Below are 24,012 nucleotides of genomic sequence, written 5' to 3' on the forward strand. Positions count from 1 at the left end.
TCGGCAGTAAAAGAGTCTGTCGAATCAATACGAATGCTGTTGAGCTTATTCATAACAGAAAACGCGACAGCTGCAAGAAGAGCCGTAGCAGCAGCATACGGCAGCAGGCTTCTTTGTTAACCCAACTTTTAGCGTGCAGGACTTAACAGTGTAGGAAAGGCCTGTTCGCTGGGAAACAAATCAAGGGACAGAGGGATACTGGTGGCTTCGTGCTTCCTTATGCGCCACGCTACAACTCCGCCATTATGCGCTTTGCTTTTATATTGAGTTTGGATGAAGTTGTGCGACTGGCGTTAGCCAAAACGTCGTACGATTTAAGTATCCACCTTTTGTGCCTCCATTTCTATCTTTTTCTCCCTACTCGGCTATACCGTCCATGTTTTGTATGTTTAGGATTTTCTAAATAAAAAAGATTCCTTATTGATTACGTATCTCAGTTTAGTGGCTTATTTCTGCATGCTGTTGTTGATCAAACCACTATGACCCCGACTATAACGCATTGGACACGTAGGACCGGAGGAAGATCGTAGCAGCGTTTAGCGTAACTCCCTTGAAAGGGAAAGATGTCAAACTAGGCGTCGGAGTGGTTGTGGCGGTTTGTCACTCCCTCTGAACTATAATATCAGAGTGTATCGGAAACACTCGTCTACCCGTCATCAAACCGTCGTGGTCGCTTGGTTATGGCCACCTCCAAAGAGAATCATTCTTTCGTGTCTCTCGTCGTCAACAGCTTGCCTGCCTCCCTCCGATGGCCTAGAAATCTGCAGATCCTAAGCTTCCTTCTACAGAAGAGACAGGAGAAGGCAGGCCAAACCATCTAGCGAAGGCTACTTCGCCACCCAACAGCATCTTCACTCCGCATCGAAGTCTAGGACAGACGAAGGACACAAGCCACTCTCTCTTGCCAATCACTATGTCGTTTGCAGATGCGCTTCTTTAAGGGGGTTTGGACAGTTGGGTCTTGACTTAAGTTAGGCTCTGGCGTTTCTTACTATAAGGCGATGAAGAAGAGAGCCGCACCTCGTCAAATAAGACCACAAAAGACATCCTTCGATAGGCGTCCTTGGATAATAACCAACGCGGCCGCTTGGTGCCTATTGATACAGTCACTCAGATGCGGTGTAACATTTGAAAAGAAACAGAAGCTACTTTTCTTCTACGTTTCATTTTTCGACTTTGTGTAGTAGCCGGTACATTCTGTATAAACGATGGTGCTTTCTATTATAGCCACGCCATAGAGATTAGAAAAACCGAGGGTAAACAAACGTAAAATAGAGGCATCGCTATTATATACGAACGCCAGTTGCGTTTCGTCTAGTTGTCGGGCACTTGCAGCTGTGCATAATTTCTATAACGCAATAGGTGTTGTAAACTCTGTTCATGCGTTCACGCATAGTCAGAACCGTCCGTATCTATAGTACATATATTAATTTGGCAACAACGTACCTTGACGTTGTTAACTGCCGGATTCTGCAACGGTGGAAGGGTCATATACTGTCGTTCTTGATCTCGCATCAGCTGATCGATTCGCGAAAGCGTTGAGTTCATAGCCGACGACATGGAAGGATGATGAGGGTGCCCGGACAAGCCCCCGGGCCCGCCCGCTTCAGCGTATTCGCCCATGCCGTCCATCATGCCTGAAAGTATATTATAACGAACGAGGGCTAGACGCATTGCTTTTGCTGCATCCAGCCGCGGTTCACTTTCTCTCTTCTATCCTATATATATATAAGATACAGTGTATTAGATTATTGTCGGCATCGGTATTGATCAGACGCCTTGTTATATTTGAACGTAGACCCTCATAGTAGTAGAAGCTCGAGTACAAGAATTAAAGCAATCACAAAGCAATGCAAGCAAAATTCTGATTATTTTTTGTGGAGCGCGAGATTGATTCGACTATTGTGAACATATACTATAACAAGTCTAAGAGCTTTGTGCAAAGACGATTTTCAGGTATCACCATGTACAAGGTAGAGCACCTAAACTGTAATAGACCTTGCGTTCATTCGTTATTTTTGGTACTAGCAGAAAAGAGGAAGATAACAAACTCGCCGTAGTTGAAGATAATGCGGTGCTTCTGCGAAAATTAGCTGTTGTCCAATTTCTCTATACTGCACGAATCCCTACCAAAATAAAAGGCTTTTTTTACCCAAAATCTGCGGTCTATGCTATTACAAATTTCCGTGCATATTCTGAAGAATTCGAAAACAATTCCCATGACACAAACCGGAAGATCCTCAATAAGTCTTAGATTTCAAGGGTTCAAAAATGTATCAAAATGGCTCAAATGCCATTTTTGATACATGTGGACTTTAGCACAGAAACATATGACCGTTTAAAAGAGAGAAATGTGAATTATTATCTGGGTCATTCTGAGAAGTTCAGGCGATTAACTTCATTGAGACTTTTTGCACTTTTTGAACTTTTAGCCATTTCAAGCTCCTGCATTTTGAGACTTTTAGACTATTCTTAACCCGAAATTTTTGAACCTAGAAATACTGCTCAGAACACGATTAATGTTAAAAAGGCCATGCGTATTAAATAAAAGTATATCGTAAAAAATATCGGTGAGTAGTCTAGGTCCCGAATTGAAACTGCGATCGCGGTGAGTGATATTACATTGGTCCAAGATAATTGTTAAGAATGAAAGCGTTAGCAATTGTAAAAAATATCTGTTTTAATTTAGGTACAATCTTAAAAACAAAGTATGAGAAAAAGTGCCGTATTCTTTCGTGCATAATCCAATCGTCTGCCTGCTAATGGGTTCTTGTTATTTTGTTATTTTATGGAGAACATTGAAATATAATAATAAACAATAATTCTTCGCATTTTTTCGCTTCATAACAGATGTACAACGTTTTTTCGAAGGAGAAAACACCTCGCCTCTTTAGGCGCTTTACTTGCCATAAATGTTACACGTTTTCAGAAATACGAAGCACCAATTATATAACAATTAGCAGAGGTTAGAAATCCTATATGAGTCTCAGCACCCAAAGATCCATTCGACCAGTCGATGGTCAAATGGATCTTTGGGTGGGCATATGGGAGCTGCCCAGAATAGCGAAGGACGTTACCCGTGAACCTGTTCGTTCAATCAGCTATCCTTCGATTGACTGCTCCACATTTCAAGTCACTGGACAGCTAGCTAAATATCTTTAGAGCAGTACACCAGTAAAAAGCGCTGTACATAGCATACGAGGCCGTCTGCTCTGTGATAGCAACCTCATATGTAACTTCTACAAGAGAGCCTGCTATATACAACAGTATTCCGGACGCTGCTCCTAATTCCACTCGGACGGTAAGACGAACGGGACAGTTGAAACGGGAGGCGGTCGTGCTTTTTTTCTACAAAACATTAGCGACATTTCGCTTCGCACTCGAAACGAAAGAAACCCACGTCGACCGTTCACTTATCCGGTCCACTTGGAACAATAGGTAGAATTACTTTTGGACGCTAGTGGCGGGTGCGCATTAGACCCTCGGTTATCAGAAATATTTCTTGCCTCCGCTATTGCACGCTACTTCAAGGGCTTTTCCCAGCTAAAGTCCTTTTCCCCGTAGTAGTGTAATGTTCTGTATTTCAAGGGCGTCTATCCCTATAATAGAGGAAAAATTATGCCTAGCACAATATTACGGTAAGCAGCATGCAACGGAACTGCTATCATGTACGACGCAAAGGTCCTCTACCACAGAGTGCTGCCGGTTGGTAGGCAAGCAATACCAAACTGGAGCTGGAAAGGGTGGGCTTGTCGTCAGTACCCGTATGAGATGTCAAGAAAACTAACCGGACAGCGAGAGACATTCGGCAGAGGCGATTTTGACAGAGTTCTAAGCTTGAGCTCACTCTCTGTCTAGTTATAGCAATAATAGAGAGGCCTTTGGTCCTCTTCGTTTTCTGGCCTTCATTCTCAAAGCTGAACTTGTTCCGGGTTTGCTCAGGCTGGTGCTTTCTGTGGCCCTTCTGACTGTCCTATCCAACCCCGCTTTCTCTCTTTTGGTAAAATTCCTTGATGGAGAACAGACAACGGCGAATCAGAGAGAATGTCGAGATTCAGGCTTGCAAGCAAAACCTATGGCCATACGGGGCGGACCAGACAATCTGGTTCATAATTACCCGGCAAGGGGTAACGGGCAGCTGAAGGACATTGTGAAATGAATTTCGTAAAGATACAAACAGACACAACTTGGTAGGGCAAGCTCGCAATCGCTACGTTCCGTATTTGCCCTTCCACCTAGTTTAAGCGAACAACAAACCCTTCTAAAACAGACACTCAGAGAAACTGATCTCGTATGCACTTTGTGGATGCATGATAGGCATTGAGATTTACAAACGTGTCATCTATCTTGGTTTGCACTTCTAGAAATGCTAGGTTAATGTACCCTCAACATTAGCAAAGACATAATGGACCGTTTTGAAGCTCTCGAACAACCACAATTAAGTTATTACGGCCGTAGTATTAACGCCATATATTAGCAGAACCTAAGTTTGTCCTTGTTAGAATAAAAATTAGTATTTCAATAACTAATCTTATAACTACATAACAAAAGATATAACCGTTTTTTCATTCTCTATTCAAAAAGTCCGATTTTTCTCCAACTGCATACCATTCCAGTCTACTTCATAATTCTAATATAACACCTCGCCACTACTTTTCCAGGACACACCTTGCAGGGTGCGCACCCAATGTCATGACCGACTTCGTAATAGTACTAGTTTGCATGTACTTGTCAAAGCATCAGAAAAAAACGAGCCTCGTGACCTGGACAGGATCCAAGCCATAATATCCCTCCTCTTCATAAAGCTTTGAAAGCTGCAGATACCCTTCCTGTTAGCCATTACTAACATCCTATTCGAGTAAATATTTCCCATTTGCGTCGACCGGCATTTTAACAGTCAGCTATCTTCAACTGAAACGTTCAGTCGAGTTCCACCCAACGGCTTGGAACAACGGTGCAGCATGGTTTGCGTGCCCTTTATCGGAAACACGAGGCTTGCAGCCTATTGGATAGAATCAAGCGAATTTGACTGCAGTAATAAGTATTCATAGAAATACATGAGTGAATGTGAAGGGCGCCATTTATAAATGTTTGATATATATTATATATCAATAATATTTTGTGAGAAAAGTCCTTGTCTGGTTTTTGTCTGACCATTCAAAATGGTTATCACCGGTAAAGTGGAGAGACAACTAGTAAAGTGTAGATTCCTTCGATTAATACTGATGCAATGGTACGCGTTATAGGTTTGTTGCGAATGTTCTTGCAAATTCACAAAGCGGACTAGTGCAGCCAACGTTTCTGGCATGAGGCTTGACGTTAGACGATGGAATGAGTGCGCATCGGGTATATCTCGCTAAAGACGGAAATACAACTTATTAGTTAACTTTTCTCTAGGAATGTAAGTCAACCATGGGAAAGGTCTGGTATTCCGAAATCTTAAAATATGGAAATTCAGACAAACATATTTATTTTTAATTTAAATATGCACCTACTACTAAATAAAATTAAAAATAGAAAAATGTTTTTGTACGGTGGGCTACTGGTCTACTGTTTGAAACGACGTTTATTTACAACGACGATTTTGCAATAAAAAAAAGACAAATTGACTTTTTGCCTTTTTGACAGTTTGTCGGTAAATGGCGTTCTTTCTTGTTATTGATTTGCTGACGTGGTTGGCTTAAGCATCATTTTTGCCCATTTCGTCGATAAAAATTGATATTATAATGTGTAGCTACTGAAAAGCCGAAGCTGGCTATCACTACGTAAAACTAATATACGCGTAATGTCATGGTTAAAACATCGTAGCATTTTCGTAGGTTCGTTGATGTTTGTACATTTCGTGTTCTAGCACCTTGTTCAGCTCGTCACAAAAATCCAGTACAAACAAAATACTCGTCGTAAAGATTTCCCAGTGTCTTCAAATATTAGTCTGCATTTCCTTATGAACTCTAAGCCCACTTTTCTTAAAACTGCAAGCTTTCACTCCTTCGAGCTTTTCCTGTATATACTTTTCAGCTTACGCAAGTATACTTTCGTAGGTGCTTGGTGTAGGTCGAAACGCCTAAAATACTAGACATAGGTCCGAAAAGGCTGACATCTTTTGAGAACTAGGCCAGAACAGCAGCGAGGGCAGATTCAAAGCTTATCGCTAGTCCTATAATGCCCTTGCAATGCTGCGGGTTGAGTCAGGTTAAATACTAGCAATTGTTGTCCACAGTGGTAGAGTCTGTAACGCAAAATTCAAGCGGTCGCTACCGATCGAGGCCGATGAGAGTTAACGAAAGCCAAGAAGCAATAGCAGCTCGAGCACTCTAAAAATTTGGAGTGCGTGGGTATAGTTAGGTGCTGTAAGGCGCTGAGCAGAGGTTGAGGAACTGGCGCATTTGGAGAAAGGGCAGAGCGCAACCGCGAGAAGCGTTTTTCGAAGGTGCCATTGCTGCTGCCATAACGCGTGCTCACGCGTAGGCTTCTCCTGAGAAGGCCTTGTTCTAGCGGTAGGGAGAAAGCTAAAAAAAGAGAAATACGGTAGCTTGGTAACTGTCTGCCTCGCCGCAAGACTAAAAGCCCACTGCGCTTGCACACACTCGTGCTAATACAAAACAGAGCTTGCCCTAAAGGAGGGAGGTAAATGTCGACCAATGCACGAAACAGGAAGAATGGTGGTGCATATTTTCAAAATTTCCATTTCCCAACGCTTTTGAGGCCGGTTACTGCCGTTATTGGTATTATTGCTATATCGGCGTTGGTGTACAGCCTGTTTTGCTCCCTTCAATTAGCCTAAATCAGTACGACCAGTGGCTGGGAATTGAAGGCGAAAGTGCGTCATTGCCCAGTTTTAGAATCGAGGAGTCGTACGTCACTTGTCTAATTTTTTGCCGTTGAGTTTTAAATTTTGTGGTAATGGCCGCCGTAGAAATCCTACGATGGCGATACTGCCATCGGCCATCATCATAATGGTAACTATTGAATGGATAACTGTTTAAAACCTTCATGCCAGAGGAGAATGTGAGGATTTTTACAGAGTATGCGCCATATTGTAAGTTATACCGAACATATTCTTGTTCTTTTTTTGTTTCATTGATGTATGCTCATATTCATAAATACAGAGAGCTGTAGTGCCTTTGTGCTTTTGATTAATTAATCCAGTTAAATGTGCTAATTGAGTGCACGTCTTGTTAAGGTTGACATTTGTCGTGTACCTTCGTCCAAACACTATAAATACCATATTAGTGTACTATGAATATTAAGAGCACTAGCTTGGGTTATATATATATATATATATATATATATATATATATATATATGTAACTCTTTATAAACTAACTATTATTGCACGAGTAATTACTCTTATATATGCAAATAATATGGATTCGATACGACAGAGATTGTAAAGCTTCAATGTGAATACGGCAGCATCTCCTGTTTATATAAAAGATAGAGTAAGCAGGCTTTATACCCAGTGATTTTTCTATTTCGGAATTTGTCTTGCAAAATTGGGTGACGTGAAGGCTTCCCAGAGGGCGACCAAACAATGCGTGTATACTTATTGTATGCATCTTCCAATAATTCTGGCTTCCTTCCTAGCGTTCGTGCGGCAAGATTCCGCTGCATCATAAAAGAATGCATAGATAAGCTCACCGCTATGTTGTTGGGACACGTCGCAGAAAGTGTTTGAACAGAACATTAGAAGGGAACTATGTAGGAGAGGCTTGCGATAGAAAGAATTTCCAAAAATGTCAGAACCAATTCACTTCTACAAGTTGCAAGATTTGTCTTTCTGGCAAAAACGAGTAGTAACACTGGCAGATTTGTCGCGACTGGGCGAGCAACGGCTTCTCCAAATGGTCCCTTCCCAGTTCCTCTAGAGACAAAATCCTTATAGTTTTACAGGTTGCGTTCACCTACCACCCTGAGCACCGTGGTGTGCACGATAGCATGAGCGCTTTGCCGCATCGTCTGAACTATCACCCATAAAGGCCACTACGATCTCTTCTCCACCTATGTTCCCTCACCTATCACTGCCTCCTGGCTGCGGCTGTGGCGTCGACTGTCCGGCGAGAGGGATGACTCAAAAAACAGGACAGACGAAAAAGGGGGAACAACTTTTAGATCGCTAGGAGCAAGCCTGGGACAGGTCCCTGAGCTTAATTCCAGGACCAGGCTCATCCTACCTTTGGTCCCGTACCAGCTAGGCCTGTATGTCGCTGTTCAGGTAGCTTAACGCGCATCCCACTATACCACCAGTGAAGGTGGACAGAGGAAAAGGTCTTTTGTTACAATAACGCTGATGGCGGCCTGCCTTCACCACCAGTAGTCGGTAGGCTCCCTTCTTTCGTCCCGCTGCCTTACAGACAGCTGGGCAGCAGTTTCAGCCTTAGCTCGGCAGTCCAAAGGACAAAGAAAACGGAAAAAAGGAAGAGGAGCCGGCTACAGTACGAACAGGTAGACAAACACGCAGTAGTGATAGAATGGGTTGAATGGGAAAAAATGGGCCGCGGTTGGGTTTCGCTGGGCTTAGCCCTGCTATGTGTCTATGTTTGGCCCGCCATCCATATTCTAGACTAACCTGTAGCCTGGTAGTGGCTACCTACCACACTTTTGTCCACGGCCCATAGATCCAACTAGGTTTTTTTGCTGACCATGGGTAGACTCGGTCCTGCCACCCCGGTAAGATTCAGTAGAACGGTTTGGTATTTCCCTTCAACGAGCTCCATCCTTTTTTCCAAGCATCTATCGGAGCATACACTGAAGGCCGCCACGGAAACTGGTGAAATATTCTTTATGGACGACGTGAGCAGAGAAGCTGTTCAACCATCGTTTGTCCTACTTTCCCCCTCTCTTCCCACTTTCCGTTCTCCGGTCACTTCTTCTGCTGTCGGCTGCTTCACAATTGTTGAAATGGACAAGGCTTTGCTGGCCGGATCAGTCCGCTGGCCAAGAGCCACGGCAACGTCATTTCTTGAGTACCTCCCCAGCCATCGCCGGTTCCCGACCAGGTAGTGGTACCATGTCAGCTACAGTCGACCACATACTTCAATCCTGCCTCCTATGGCCCCTGGCCGCCAGTCGCATGTCCAGTGCCTTGCTTTAGCTAAATAGCGCCGTGAATGTATCTGTCTAGGCCATTGAGGCTTGAGGACTACTGCACTGTTTTCGTCGTGCCCTTATCCTGTTCAAGTTGAATTTTTTTTCTTTGGCAACGCCACCAGCAAGATTTCGTCACAAACACCATATTTGTGAAGCAAGGCCGCTAGAGAAACGAATGGAATAGTTTAGCTTCTTTAGGCCCGACGACACCTCACCTCTCAGATCAGAAAAACGCAGTTCCTAAGTAGGAAGACAGGCTTTGTTTATATATCTTCCACTCAGGCTTCGATGTACGGAAAGCTGAATTTGTCCGCCAACTCAACCTGCTCTTCAAGTACTTTGAAGCACGGGTAACCTCGAATCAACGTTGCACGTAAGAAGGCCGCATCTGCAGCGACGGTCGGTCATGAATTTTAAGTCATTTAAGTAGCTTTGTTTAGAAGCTGTTTAGCGAACCTGAGATCTAGACCAGCTTGTGGGCAGACAATAGCACTAAGCGGTGATGATAGAGCAAAGTGCAGAAGCGGATCAAAAAAGGATTTCATGAACTGCGTTCCCGTTATCACGGAGCTGAGCCAAGGAAAGCCTTGAAGGCCTGCATGTATGTAGACATTTTCAGTAGAAATAGGATTGCAACAGAAGTTTTGCTAATGCCTTTTCAAACCAGATAACCCAGGCTAAAGTTTAGCAGCTTACTAATCATTTCCAACTACAAATGCACAAACTTTAGGCGCTTTCTGCTAAAGTGTACCTTATCTAAGAAAAGAAATAGAGAGTACGGTTCAGTGAAAATAAATCATATTGGCCGATTCAGGTACGCTAAGCATACTTGATTCATTGATACAAAGACAGTTATTATATACCTGTTTAACATTACAATGGACGATTACCGCTTAAGTATAAGGGATTTCTCGGCAAGTTGTCCGAGATCTATTATAACGGATACAATCCTCTATCTTGTATATCCACTATTAAGACTGTTCTCCAAACGAATGGATATAGTAAGCACATACAGCTTTGCATGACATTGACGTCACCCATCGCGACAGCTATGATCGGTCATGGGCAATAGCCTTCGGACAGATATGACAGAATACCATATTGATCTTGAGTTTTTTCCGCTGTCCGCGGCTAGGCCTAGTAGAACTAACACAGGACCCGCCACGCGCGGAAAGCTTACTGGCTCAGCGTCCTTAATCGGAGGGTCACAAGGATGCTTCTGGGCTAGCGGCGCCGCAGAGTAATGACTGAAGGAATCTACTCACCAACGATATGAATGGCGAATATTGCTCGGCTTGCTTCTGATCTTGGCCGATATTGTTCTGTCGGGATTATTCGACAAGGCTCAGTTCCCAAATTCTCAAGTCGTCAAGTTGCGGACTAAGCAATGACAGTCAGATCTACGAACCATAAATTTCTCCCAGAAAAAAATAACAATACAGCATAATAAAATGGTTGCTTTTGGCACAAAATACTTATAAAGTACTTCGTACGCGTATGAGACGGGTCCGTCGCTTTGTTTTATGCTACCACGTATTTCATAAAATGAGTCTATACATCGTCCGCAAAAGGCTTCCATGCTTTTTTCTCAGAAATCATTGCGGCCTGTATAGTGGTCCTTGACAGTAATTTCGGCCTTCCCGCTGCCCTTGCCGTTGCCGCGTCACTTAACTTTGATTTGTTGGCATCTTCGTCGTCGTCGTAGTCTGCGTCGGTCCGATGGGCTAGACACGCTGGGCAAGGGCTGGCGTGCACAGCTCGAGTTTCTGCGCTTGCGTTTGTTCATCCATTCTACTCAGGCTATAAGCGACAAGGCGATGGGTCGTTGGCCGAGAACGGACGTTCCCCGAAAAAAGTGAGGGAACTATAGGCAGACTAAGATCGAGATATTGCGTTGTCTCGCAATGCAGCGACTCCGACGATAGCAGAGCAACGGGAGAGCAGCGAAAAAAAAGATCGACTTTTCGTTCCCTCGGAGCGACGGATAAAGATTGAGGGAAGGAACGGGGCCGGGGGAGCGAGGAGCAGACGACAGATCGGCTATTGCTAAAATGGGATCATTCATCAAAGGACTAGATGGCAAGAGATGCCAAGCGTTCTGTGTTTAAGAGAGAGTGAACGTGACCGAAAATGCGAGATAAAAAAAAAGAGAGGATACCACGGTGACGATAATATATAGAAGAAAGAAAAAGAAGAAGAAACTAAGTGAGGTCCTAGAAAGACAGTGGACAGAGAAAAAGCGAAATATTAGGTGAGAGGGTAACAAAAGACGACTGCTATGGCACCACCGCGACCGCATTACGGAATAAGCGCGAGTACGGCGAAGCAGGCAGCATCGGACCCATGCCAACGTCGCGGCTTCCACCGGCACCGAATCTATTACATAAATCCCATAGATCTTCAGGAACACTGTTAGGCAGAGGGCGTTGGTCGCTCACTCGCTCGGTTCGTTTGTTGGGCGGCAATGTTGATGGCGTAGCCGGCGTCATAGCGTCATGGTAGCACCACTTACTACCGCCTATATTGACGCGCTCTACTTGGCGACGATCTTGGTTGAGCAACTTGCCCTGCAATGGTAATCGTCAGAGAATTGCACGGGGGCAGCTGCCCATCAGAGAACTAAACGGCTGCCACGGACACCAGTCAACATCCAACAGAGCTCTTCCACTACTCGGGTTTGATCGAATAGCGGTCACACTAACAAGAGCAACAAAAGAACCAGTGATAGTGGTCAAGCCCGTCGGCTTGCTTGGCTGTAACATTTCGCTGCCAAGCCGTGAGCATCTTGGCATCCCCGAGACTTGTAATGGCTGCAAGAGCACTGCACGAGTTATTGTTAACGGCTCCTTCTACCGTTGCACCAATTATAGTTCCTGTAGTAGTCGTTAGCGAGGCTATTCAAGAGTACGGGAGCAGGCGGGATCCGACAAAGCAGTCGAATTTTCTTATTTTGTTTCCTTGTGCGTAATGTGAGCTGCAGGTAGAGGGTGCTGTCCATGGTCCCTTTTCGTGTTTTCGCCTCTATAGTAGTTATACGAGTATATTTGTTCCTGGCGTACCTCTTCAGCCTATCCAGGATGAATTAGAAAACGTTATGACATAAAAACCATATAAAATCTAAGGCATCAGGACCAGCGGATCCAGATGCAGTTTCCCTTTACCGATAAATGTCAAGATGCTGACCCCAGCTACGGTATGAGCAGCAGCAGTATCCACTGACGAAGACAAACAAAGCACTTGCAGTATATATATACTGGGCAACTGTCATTATATTCTATATTGATTAACTCTTAATAATAATAAAAAAAGCTCGTCCTTTTGTATATTCGGGTTCTGTTGGCCGGAACTGGCCGTAGGCAAGGCGACAAACAGATTATTATTACTCGAAACCAATCTTTTAGTCATTGGACAGTAGCCCAGAAGCGGTGAGCCGTTTGTGGGTTTAATTTTAATAATATTTTATTAATCATATTTCTTTTAAATAAATCACCAACTGAATGTACTAGCGCATTTTTCAATCCAAATCGATTTAATTACATAGTCACAATTTTATACTGCGGCCATATTGTCACGTAAACCGTGTCGTATTGTAAAAATGCCAGCAAATGATTATATAATCTACATAAAACATTGTGCATTTTGCTGAATTTATTACATATAATACGTTACAAGTGCGTAACAAGTCTAAGCAACAGTCTTATTTCGTGCGCCGTTTTCGTATCGTAGACACGTCAAATAAATAACAATTCGCTCTAATAAATAATTCTGTATACACAAACTCAATAGGATTGCTCACAAGGTAAAGTAGTAGCGTTTTACCACCACCGAACGACCGGACTCAGGGGCCCTATTTTAGTGGGGCAAGTTGCCGTTTCTAATTCGAATCGTCCTCTGACCTTCATCTGACACTCGAGAACGATGGGGAGTTTTTCTCATCGAACAAAAGTAGGGGGTTCAGTCAGCTAGCAGGTTATTAATGAATGTAATTAATTGTAATACGAAGTAACGCGCGGTATGTATGTGTGTTTGCGTGTGTGTGTGTGTGTGTGTTAGAGGGAAGCGGAAACGCTAGATGAGAAATCTCCGACCAACGGAATTTTGCGGTTCAACCTCGAGGTCGCGTAAATAGGTTCTTTTGACAAAACTGAAGACGAAAGACTTTCTGAGCGTCATACTTACCTTACGGCACTTAATACTACTTCTAGTTTTCTACCGCTTTTTGCGGTATCAAATGGTAGGGATAGTACTCTTTCGAAAATTTTTATTCGTTAAATTTCCGCCTATAAAGGAGGAACATGAAAAAAGCGGACGTTAAAATAAATTAAGTATGACCACCTTTCCGTTCTAATTAACGTCAGCTGTATACTAGATAGAACAAACCATCAAGTTAAACTCATTACCATGCTAGGTCAGCTAACAAAAATAGGCGATCCCATTCAATTCTTCCAGGTTTGCCAATTCATATAAAAGGAAAAGTAACTTTATTAAAGTATCACTCGTTACACGCACTCGCAATTAAAGCGCCGAGGGATGAATGTAATGTTAATCGCTTGAACGCTATCCTGGAGCATTCCTCGCAGCATATTAGATTCTACGGTGCCAGTCTATAGTTAACAACAACAGACAGTTTACGACAAAGCGGAACTTCATAGTATCTTGTATTGCACCATTGTTTTTCAATCAGGGGGCGCTTCAACCGGCTTCTGCCGTCGGCACTACGCGGCTACAGTGTACACAATGAAAGAACAGAAAAGAACCTTCGTCCTTAGACCACTATATAACAACAGCATTCCGATCACGGAAAACTCTATTGATGTCGAGACGCGGCAAAAATCTTTTTGTGAATGCTTTTTTCAACGGCGGAAGAATTGTATGAAAAAAGTACGAGAACAGTTCGTCTGCTACGGACTAATTAGATGTCATTCCTCTAAAAAAGGTTATTTCGATTATGTCATATAGCGACAGGAAAGTAAAGACTCGATTGCGGGGACCTCAGCTAATGAAGACAATATGTCGTACCTATGTGGCGTGCATAGGTCTGTCACAAAAAAAACAGGCATGTATATGAACACTCGTGAATTGAGCAGATCCTGTCAGAGTTGGGGTAAGTTATAGAACACAGTATATCCGACAATGTACTCGTGTGCGCTTGCAGTTGACTGGATTTGTGGTTGGGACCGGGGAGGTCTAAGGAAGCGGAACACTACCGTGGAATAGTGGTACAGATTCTTGTGTAACTCTATACATATATATAGTTGGTCGTCTCTTATTATCCCTTTCCCGCGTATCTTCCTCTTTCTTATAATTTTCTGTCTCCATAGTCCGTTCCAACTACAGACCAACGAGCCGCTAGCGAATTGTAGGTTACCGCGGATATGGTCCCGGTCTAGAAACGGCTCTGCTAAAAGGACCCTGCTCTGCCGGCAGTATGTTATGAATTAATAAGCGTTATAAATGATGTCCGATCGCTACGGCGGAGGCAACAGAAGAGGGCGACGCTGTAGCGTAGTAGGGAGTCTAGCAGCCGCAAGGGTAGCGGCTGCAGAAGGTTCGCTCGCTGGCCGCCCGCATCGGAGAAGAGGTTGTGGGCGCTTGGCGGACTGCACGGGTGGTGCGCACAACGTAGTGGCGGTGATGGCGGCATACCGAGAAGATAGAAGCTTCATCGGGTGCTATGGGGGCTCGAGAATGAGACTAGTGTTAGAAGCCATAAGAGAACTGTTGTTCCGGAAAGCGACACCATGGCTATGGCCGTGGGCACCGGATGGCGAACGCCGCCGCGCGATCGAGGGGCGCCAACTACGCTTACGCTCTACGGCACCACTGGTTCATGGTCTGAGTGAAGGAAAGCCGGCAAAGTGGAACGCACGACGTAGCCAACCAACTGTGACCACCTCAAGCCATAAGAAAGCTCATCAGGGGAATTGGGTTTCTTCGTAGCGAGCGCTGCTAATAGTAGCGGCGTAGGCAGTAGGGAACAAATGAGCTCTTTTCCTTCTAACGAAGCAACGAAAATTAAAGAGAGGGCCAGAAGCTTTCTTCTCCTGTATCCGTCCTTTTCTGCATCGCCTTTTCTTCCGCTCATGCCATCGACAGTCGTTCCCGCTCCTTCCTACCCATTGAAGAGGCATCAACAGCCGCTCCAGTCGTACGCCAACCCCCCTCTGTTTTCCACGCCCTTCGTCGACCACTCTGTGGGCATCCCACGACGGAGTAAGCCCCCTCTGCCAGCGACGGCTGTTATAGGGAGCTTCTTCTTCGGGGATCGCAAGGTTCGCGCTGGCTGATGTAGCGAAGCGCAAGAATGGGCCGAAGCAAAAGGAGAACGGACCCTCACGAGCGTAAGTGATGGCGTAACGTCAGGTCGAGAGCCAACAAAAGGATGACGCCGGCCAACGCGCCGTGCTATTAACCTTCGCTCCGAAAAAACGAAGCAGAAGATGTCTGCTGAAAAGTCAGACGTTATGTTGGAGACAACCGAAGAAGTAGGAATGACCACAGTATACCCAAAGGAAACATAACGGCACGTAAAACACGCGAAAGAACTGACTAGGACACACATACCCTTAAACTGCCGGATGTGTTGTTACAAGCTAGAAGTACATGTACTGTCATGGCAATAAAAAGACAAGACGTTCCGAGAAGGCAATTCTTCGCAGTTTTTTTTAGAGAATTTCTAACTAAATGATATACCAGGTACAAGTCGTAGTGATAGGATGCCCTTTAACAAACACAGTCGATTATCGGTTTGAATAGGGTCTTTGAAGCGTTTAGGGTAGCTCATTTCTAATTATCGTAGAAGAACCGTATGACTCTCCAAAGGGGCCAAAAAAACTATCAAGCTGCAGCAGGCGAATCGAATATCAGATTCATGCAACCGACGTCTAGACTATTGTTGCTCACGATTATTTGTCGGTTAAATTGTATCGATTTGATTTCATTTAAAGCGAGGTTTTCCTGTCACCATCTGTCCTTCTTTATAACTACTGTTAAGTTCTATGTTATTTATTGTGGCATGCAGAATACCGTAACGTACAGCTACGACCCTTGCAACAATTTACCTTGAAACCTATTTTCCTGCATCCGTACAATTTCGTATCACTGTTTCAGCTGTCATTAGCGGCATACCCTGTTATGTCAACCATACGCGTGACCTCTGACATTTGTTCTACCCCTCACATACCTACGTTTATTCTACATATGCACCTCAATTGCTATATAGAAGGGGTTGCGTGAAGTAAAGCGGCTTCGGCTGCAATTGAAGTTAAAGGACTGTCCTACCAAGATGCCGTTCAGATTTCGTGACATACAAAAAAAGTTACTGTGCAGATCAGATGTATAAATCAACAAAGAATAAGAGTAGTACTTTATATTAGTGCAATTCCTATAGAGAATTACTACTTTTTTTTTTTATCCTACCTGCATTCCTACTATGGCAAATTATTCTCGAAATAAATCCTCATGACATGATCCTCAAAACGTGCGAAACTTTTTTGATGTGCTCATGTCCATCTTAGTTAAAACATAGCCTAAAACGATTAGCTTCATCAAAGCATTCGCCATTGCACAGACATCACTTATACCATTTACGAAAGGTAGATTATTGACACAGACGTAGTTGAGACGCGGCAGTCCAAGTTGAGAGGGCAGTCCAAGCACTTAGTACTCCATATCACCATCCGTATATGTATGGTTAACTAGTCCCACACGGCCCAAGCCAGCCCACCCGGTAGCAAAGGCTTATGTAATGATAAGCTTTTTTCTTCGAGCAGGTAGGCAAGCCGCTTTGCTTTGCAGTGAAGCACAGGCAGCCTTTAGGCTGTTTTGAGTGTTTGTTTTCGCACGCGCGAACCGACAGTGCCACCGTTTACCGGGAGGGGCCTTCGCCCAGAGTTCATCGTCTTGACCCCGAAACGCCTCCTTTGCTACATACATCTTCTGGTGCATCTTCAACTATCGTCGTTGCCGTCATCGTTTTGCCCTACCTCGAGGATTTAGTGGATATGGTGTCCATTAGCAGGGTGTTATGGTGCCTCGGTGAATCTCAAACACGACGTCCCTACATTTCAGCCAACCAGAGTGCCTATGGCTGCTTCTACTCTGTCCAAGGATAGGTTTTAAATGCTAAAGGAAGATGAGCAATGTACTCCAATTCCAAATTTTTGCATGGATGATCTGGACAAGCGGACTTAGAAGCGCGAACTCGCGCGAGTTTCATAATTCCAGAAAATGGTAACGTTCGAGAGGAAATAATCCACGAAGCGTGTAGCCTTCATCTTTGTCATCATAAATAACGGAATCCAATAGAGTAAGCAGTTCGTTTGTAACGCTTGTACTGCGTAGGCGGTGGGACGCAATGTGAAAATTATGATGACTTGAAAAATGGAAGGAACGATCATCTCATGGGAAACGACACTAAGGCGATGCCAACAATAAACAACTGAACATATTTACATAATTTTTCCTTTATCATTCCCTAATTTTATACATTTAAAATGTGACTCAAGTGCAACATGAATGATGTGGGATAACAGTTATTCACTTCATCCAGCTTCGGCCACTCTGTCGCGTACATTTGCCCGTATCTGTGAAATAGCAGTGCAGATATTTTTTATGAAATTTAGTCAGATTATCGTATACCGATAATCCCGAGTATATCGATGAAGAAATTCGAAGACCAAAAAACTTCTGCTCGGTGCGTGATGTGGGTCGGAGGTGTTCTTTGACAAAGTTTCAAACCCCGTTCGCTACTAAGAGATGGTCCCCGGCTTTATTTTTTTCCTATCCCAAATAGTTGAGAAGTATTCACAAGATAGCTGGTTTCAGCAGGTCTGGATGTAAGCGTTATTAAAGGATACCGTCAGCGTTCGGCTGATCCTTAGATTAAATGACATAGAAAAGCTTATTAAATCATCTCATTTTACTTCGGTCGACCTTTTTTTTTAATGAGAATATCTAGCAAGTCAAATATGGTATAGCAACTCATGAACAACGGACACGTTTAAGGACAACATTATCCGTGCCGTCATTTCAAAAACCGGCCCAGATGTACGCGCGAAGTAGCCAAAAACTGATTAAAATGAATGGCTGCCGTGAAAATGATTCAGGGAATTCACCCTATGGACGTTGTATTTTAGCAGAATCTTGGATGTGTGAAGTTTGTATTAAAGAACTTTATGCAACTATATTTTTGTTGCGGTCATTTTCAAGTTGCTTTTAACCAGATGTATATTCAAGCTCTATCTATGCATAGATCATCGCTGATGAAAAACACTTGAAACAAGTTGAATACGAGCTACGCTACCATATTTAGCACTACACTAACGTGAACCTCCTAAAAACAAATACGTCCTGTCCACGTCCAATTCGTGCCGTAAACATACAGAAACCAAACGCGAGATTCAACTTATCGTCAGCACAATTGACTCACCTAATTGGCTGTCCTGATAGATATGCTGCTGTGGTTGCTTCGGAGGCGACCCACGTGACGAGCCCGACCCGTGTGGATGTTGGCCGCTTAGAGAGTGTTGATGTCTCGGCAATGACGCTATCGACGGTAGTGGTGGAAGCGGTTTCGTCAGGGTACTTTGTCCAACTCCGCCTACTCGGACGCCCATTGCGCCTATGGCGCCCATACAGGCTCCTGCAACGCCAGGAAGACTTGAGCTGGTCACTCCCGGAACGCCGCCACCCGACGACGGCGCTGGTGGTGGGTAATGGGCCGCCATTGACGCGCGAAGCTGCAATGGCAGAGTTTCGTTGGCCTCAAGCTCCAGCTGTTCATCCGCTTTGTTCACCATTGGACGGCGAACGACGATTCGTCCCAGGCCTCCGCCACGACTCCTGTAATATCAAGATGAAATTTAAAGGAAACTAAATGCTAGACCTTAGTGGCGTTTCTGCATAATTATGTTTATATATACACAAATAGAATTTAGAAACGTTACAAATATCAAGGTAACATGAAAATAGCCGGAGAAACTGCCGCCATATTGTGCTGAAGAAGCAGTTCAAATAGAATTGATGAACAACGCTTTCGAATGGAGCCCGGTAACGTTCATTTGCTACAAGGATATACTACAAGAATCATCTATAATAATGTGGTGAAATATTTGCGTATAGTAATCCCTTGACCGTGAGTGCTCCTTTCTCTATGTTAATAGAGGATTTCAGGTTAATAGATGGATACAATCATAAATTAAAGTACTCTTGGGTTGAATTGAAATGGAAAATTTGTTTAATGCATTTGAAAAGCCCGCCATGATAAGTATCGGATCGCCGTTATTTTCCTATAAAAAGTTGTTATTCGAGTAGTAAGCCCAAAATGTAACATTCATTGTAGTACATTGGATTAAAGTAAGATAATAGTTTATATTTAGTTTATTTAATATTAATAAAACTAAAATATTACTAAAGTTCGATGGCATATATGTACACTGACTTTTTATTACAAAAGAGAAGAACACACAATCAATGAAATAAGATATTTTCTTTCGTTACCTACAAGATCACCCACTACCGAGCTATCAAATGACTATGAATAGCCGAAATTCACTCGCACAACTGAGATCGCATCGTAAAGACCGTAGAGAAAGGCAAAAGACTTAACTTCAATAGAACTTAAAATACTTTTAAATAGATGAAACAAGATAAGTAAGATACTCAAGCGTATATCATCGTATGTGTCCAATCTACAAAGCAGGTATTTGTGCGCATCGAAGCTACACACGCTTCCGCTCCCTACGGCAATGGTACGAAATTGTTGTATTTGAGTATTCAGTATTTTTTTCGTTTACAGGAAACCATTAGGTCAGCTATAATTTAGGCAATATATATATATATATATATATTGGCGGCCATGAAAATACCCGGATGCGGTTCGATCTAATTCGCGATCTCTTCAGAATTATACCCGAGTTAATAATTTCCTTTAAACGAAATGATCGAATGTGAGATCGCTTCAACTTACGCAAATCTTGAACGTATACAATGATGTACATTTGCGCCTCTCGCCTCATTTGATATATTTGGATGTATTTTAAACTCGGTAGTATTTGAAGTTAAGCGTTCCATTTTTAAAGATATATAGGTCTTTGGGAAGCTTTTTCAAATAACCTTTCTCGTTGACACAAAGTAGCTACTTCTTTAGCAGTACACACACACACACAGCCACTAAATCTCTACTCGTCTCATCTGGCTAAGTCAAAACTGTCTGCATTTTCATGAGATGAACGATTACCACTTAAGCCTGTTTGTCTGCCACATGTATTTAAAAGATGTAGACAACAAAAAGATCCCAATACCTCTAGCCAAGCTATTTATTGGCATGTACGCAATCACATTCGGAAGTATATCAATTTAGTCAGGCGAGAGAAAACAGCGACAGTATATTCCCGAGACTAATATATTTGTACTTGCCAATAGGGCAATTCGAACAAACACAAATAAGAACATTAGTTGAATAGAATAGCGCACTCCAAGCACCGACATCGCTACAACCAGGCTCGCTGCCTGGGGAATTAGACGGGTTTCGAGGCGGGGCCTTCTTCTCCTATACCCCTATTAACATATATCAGGGCGACACCCCGTGGCCCAGCTGCTTCGAAAGCTTCAGCATCTACACCACTAGGACCGTTGTCGCTCATCGCTCATACTACGACATCAGAGCTACTGCCGTCAACGGCCCCCACAATAGTCCCTGGCGATGGCGTTGATGCTTATTCCCAATTGTTCTCTTCTCCGTTCACTTACGAGGCCTGCCCCGCTACCCCTACTCAATGGCTAGTTTATTTGCCTCGAAGTCGGTAATGATAACACTCACCAACATGACACCTTGTCCCACTCTACTTCATTTCGCGTCCTGTGTCGTCCTGCCAATGCCTTACCTCGGCTCATGTTGCCATGATGAGCCCCTTGTGTCGTCGATAGAAAATGACAGAATGGATACTGTGTTTGGAAGATAAGTGAAACGAGGCTGCGCTCACAGCCGCAGCAGCAGTACAACGCCGGCAGCCGAATAACCTCGCAGAGCTCGACTCGATCGGCCAGCTCAGCCAGGGATCCCCTGCTACGTGATCCCTGGGGCTTTGTCAGAGGCGTTCAGATGGCAGAGTGCAGTGCCGACTGCGTTGACTGACGATCAAGTCTGGGTTGAGTTTATGCCGAAGACGAATCTTTGGGAGTTGCGCCTGTCTGCCTAACTGCAAACGAATTCTATCGACACCATCTGTCGTCTAGGTAATACGAATAGATGCCGTTTGCAGCTTATTGCTTCGATGCGGTGTCTAAATACGACCACCGAACACACTGGTGCTGCAGATTTGGCTGGCGAAGAGGCCAACGATCCCGGCAATACCTTCCTCATCCTTCAGCCCGCCTTAAGAGTCGGCCGGTCTGTGTAAGTGCAACAAGGAGGTCAATGGAATCGCAAATCGGCCCACCACTAATACGTAACGTACGTCGGCACCGGCGAACAGGTCGCTACAGCCGAATTTATTTATCCACTTGCATATATCGGTAAAGTTATAATGGTAAATGCGCTGCTATTATCCGTTTTGCTGGTTGACTGCCCTACAACAGGTTCACCCTTGTAATCGAATGCGGTTGGATCATAATAAGTTCCACAAAATTTCCGCTAGCGTCCGTTTTTGCATTTCGGCCATATAAAGAGGACCTATATTATCGAACAGCGATCTGGTTTGATCTGGAGGCACAATTTTGACATCAACAGGCACAGTCAAGGCGACAACCGGCTATTGCACCAGCGATGCCCCCTCATACAATGCTGTAAGCTAACGACTGGAATTTCTCACTTGTTCGTCCACGTGTTGTCAAGATCTTCCTTGTCGTTTTCGATATTCGAGCGCACCCTTCAAATGAGATCTGCATCTTTCAGTTTGGCTTACGCTACTAACAGAAGACTGTGCATGCATTCCGTCTGTCAAGCAGCCGACGAGCCCAGCTGAAGGCAAGCAGAAACCATGGCAATTTGAGATAGAGCGGTAACGGGCGTGGGGTAAACTGTAATGTATAAATTGGAAGTAACTTCTGCTCCGCTTGCCTCGATTCGGCGATTGGACAATAAGGGTGCAGTACTCGGCGTCGACGGAGGTAGGAAGAAAAACGGAAATAGGGCTATGCCCATAGGCATGTTCAAACCAAACACTACCGCTGCATTTATGGACCGCTTTTAGAAACCTTCCTCTAACTTGCGCACCAGCTGGCGGTTTGCGAATGTGTGTGTATGTATCTGTATCTGTGTGTGTGTCTGTGTGTGTGTGTGTGTGTGGGTGTGTCTTTGTGTGTATGTATGTGTGTGTGTGTGTGTGTGTGTGTGTGTGTGTGTGTGTGTGCGAATGTACAGTAAAATAGAGAGATAACACAAGGAACGTTCAGCCTGTCAGAAACCAATGTTACAAACGTACGTTACAAGCGACCCGACAGAGATAAAGAGAGCCAGGTGTTAAACTTGTTTGTGAACAGTCATTGCTGTTGAGCAGTCACCCACTTAGAGCTGTATCATCTGCCATTCCGCATCTGCCAGGACTTCTCTCTGTACACGCGCTTGGCTCTGCTTGCTAGGGCAACTTCGATTCGAGCCGTGTTCGAGGTCCTTTCCGTCCCTTGGTTCGACAATCTAATCCCTCTTTATCCGCCTTCCTCACCTTCAAATACTTAAGTCCCTGTACTTTCTAATACCAGCAGTCTTTGCGTCATTTTACAGGCTTGTTCTCCTTCTGGTCTGCGTTTCCACCTACCACCTGCCTTCATAAAGCCTCTTTGTATTGGCTGCCCTTCTTGACTAGTGCTGTTCAGAGTACCGTTCACGGGGGCCAGCACAGCTTCCACCCTGCTCTCCTTTTCCAGAATTTCCACACACCTATCTTGTATTTGCTGTTTCCCTTCTTTTGTCTCTCAGTCACGACTCACGCCACCCCCGTCCAATTCCTTTCGACTATCCATTTCGTCCCATGTGCAGCATCGCTTCCTTGCTGCACCCTTTTTCTTTTTCTAGCTCTTAGTCCTTGCAACACGCTCGTTTTTGTCTCCAGGCAGCGTTTCGATTGGTTGCCCTTTAGTCCGTTACGCGTAGTGCCCCCACTCGAAAAGGACCAAAGTCTCCGTCCGTCAGCTGAGCATCGTAGGTTTAGGCAATCCTACTGCCGAGCAAAGTAGAACAACCAAATGCTGTTGACGTTGGCAATGCTGGTTCATTTGCTGCTGTGCTCCTGTTTCTACCATTCACGAACCACGCGTTCGAGCATCGCGTGCAGCGTCAGGTGTGTGGGAAGAACAGCTGGTAAAGAGCAGGGCGTTGTGTTACTTTCGTTTGCGCTGTTGTGGATGTGTGCGTAAGTATGTATGTATGCCATCGATCGATAATGAAGAAGCATTAGGAAGCTAACGGTTCCGATCGTTGGAGCTGCATTCCTTCTTTCTCCTATTTTGGTCTTTTGGAGGGTTCAATGCAAAGGTCCCCTTCAGCTTAGACAAATTAACGAGTCAGCTAACTTCTTGTTTACTCAACTTCGTGGGTACCACGTAGATTTTTAAAGGGTCAAGTTGGACATGTAGTGAGCCCTAACAGCACCTATTCCAGCGGCGCTCCGTCAAAATGTCATGGTTAAAGATTGATTGACAGAACTACTTAGCCCTGGGTAGTGGATGACCAGCGGTGAAGTTCGCTGTTTAGCGAATCCATTATTTGTAATGAGCAAAGTTACGTTTATCGGTTATATAGCTTTGACTCGTATGTGTCCCGAGGGACCTTTATGTAGAGCCCAAATTTGCAGATGGGTTTCCTTCTTCTATCAACACCCGCAAAAGTATCGTTTAGAGTCCCACGTTTGCTGGAAATATGTGAGACAAACACACGACATTTCGGTCTATCTCGGCGGTATGTCGTCGAAGAGGCTCAGATAA

At 44.2% G+C, this 24,012-nt stretch overlaps 1 protein-coding gene and 1 long non-coding RNA gene across 4 annotated transcripts in view; one reads left to right on the plus strand and one right to left on the minus strand.

Moving 5' to 3' along the window:
* LOC111248870 (XK-related protein 6-like) overlaps window positions 1-18,890 on the minus strand; it is a 59,662-nt gene extending 40,772 nt beyond the window's left edge. For all 3 annotated transcript variants that reach the window (XR_002672706.2, XM_022801917.2, XM_022801913.2), the window contains exons 1-2: window positions 18,521-18,890; window positions 1,447-1,637 (exon numbers count right to left, since the gene is read on the minus strand). Coding sequence is in view for 2 of the 3 variants with exons in the window: in XM_022801917.2 (XP_022657652.1) it covers window positions 1,447-1,637; window positions 18,521-18,890 (561 nt within the window). In the remaining variant the exon portion in view is untranslated. The remainder of the gene's footprint in view (window positions 1-1,446; window positions 1,638-18,520) is intronic.
* Window positions 6,635-19,520, plus strand: LOC147756086 (uncharacterized). The gene is made up of 2 exons (XR_015326049.1): window positions 6,635-7,039; window positions 18,541-19,520. It is a non-coding gene; the product is annotated as an uncharacterized LOC147756086 (long non-coding RNA).
* Window positions 19,521-24,012: the final 4,492 nt, after the last annotated feature.

Source organism: Varroa destructor, unplaced genomic scaffold, assembly GCF_002443255.2.
Source record: "Varroa destructor unplaced genomic scaffold, Vdes_3.0 BEIS01000004.1, whole genome shotgun sequence".
Classification (NCBI taxonomy): Eukaryota; Metazoa; Arthropoda; class Arachnida; order Mesostigmata; family Varroidae; genus Varroa; species Varroa destructor.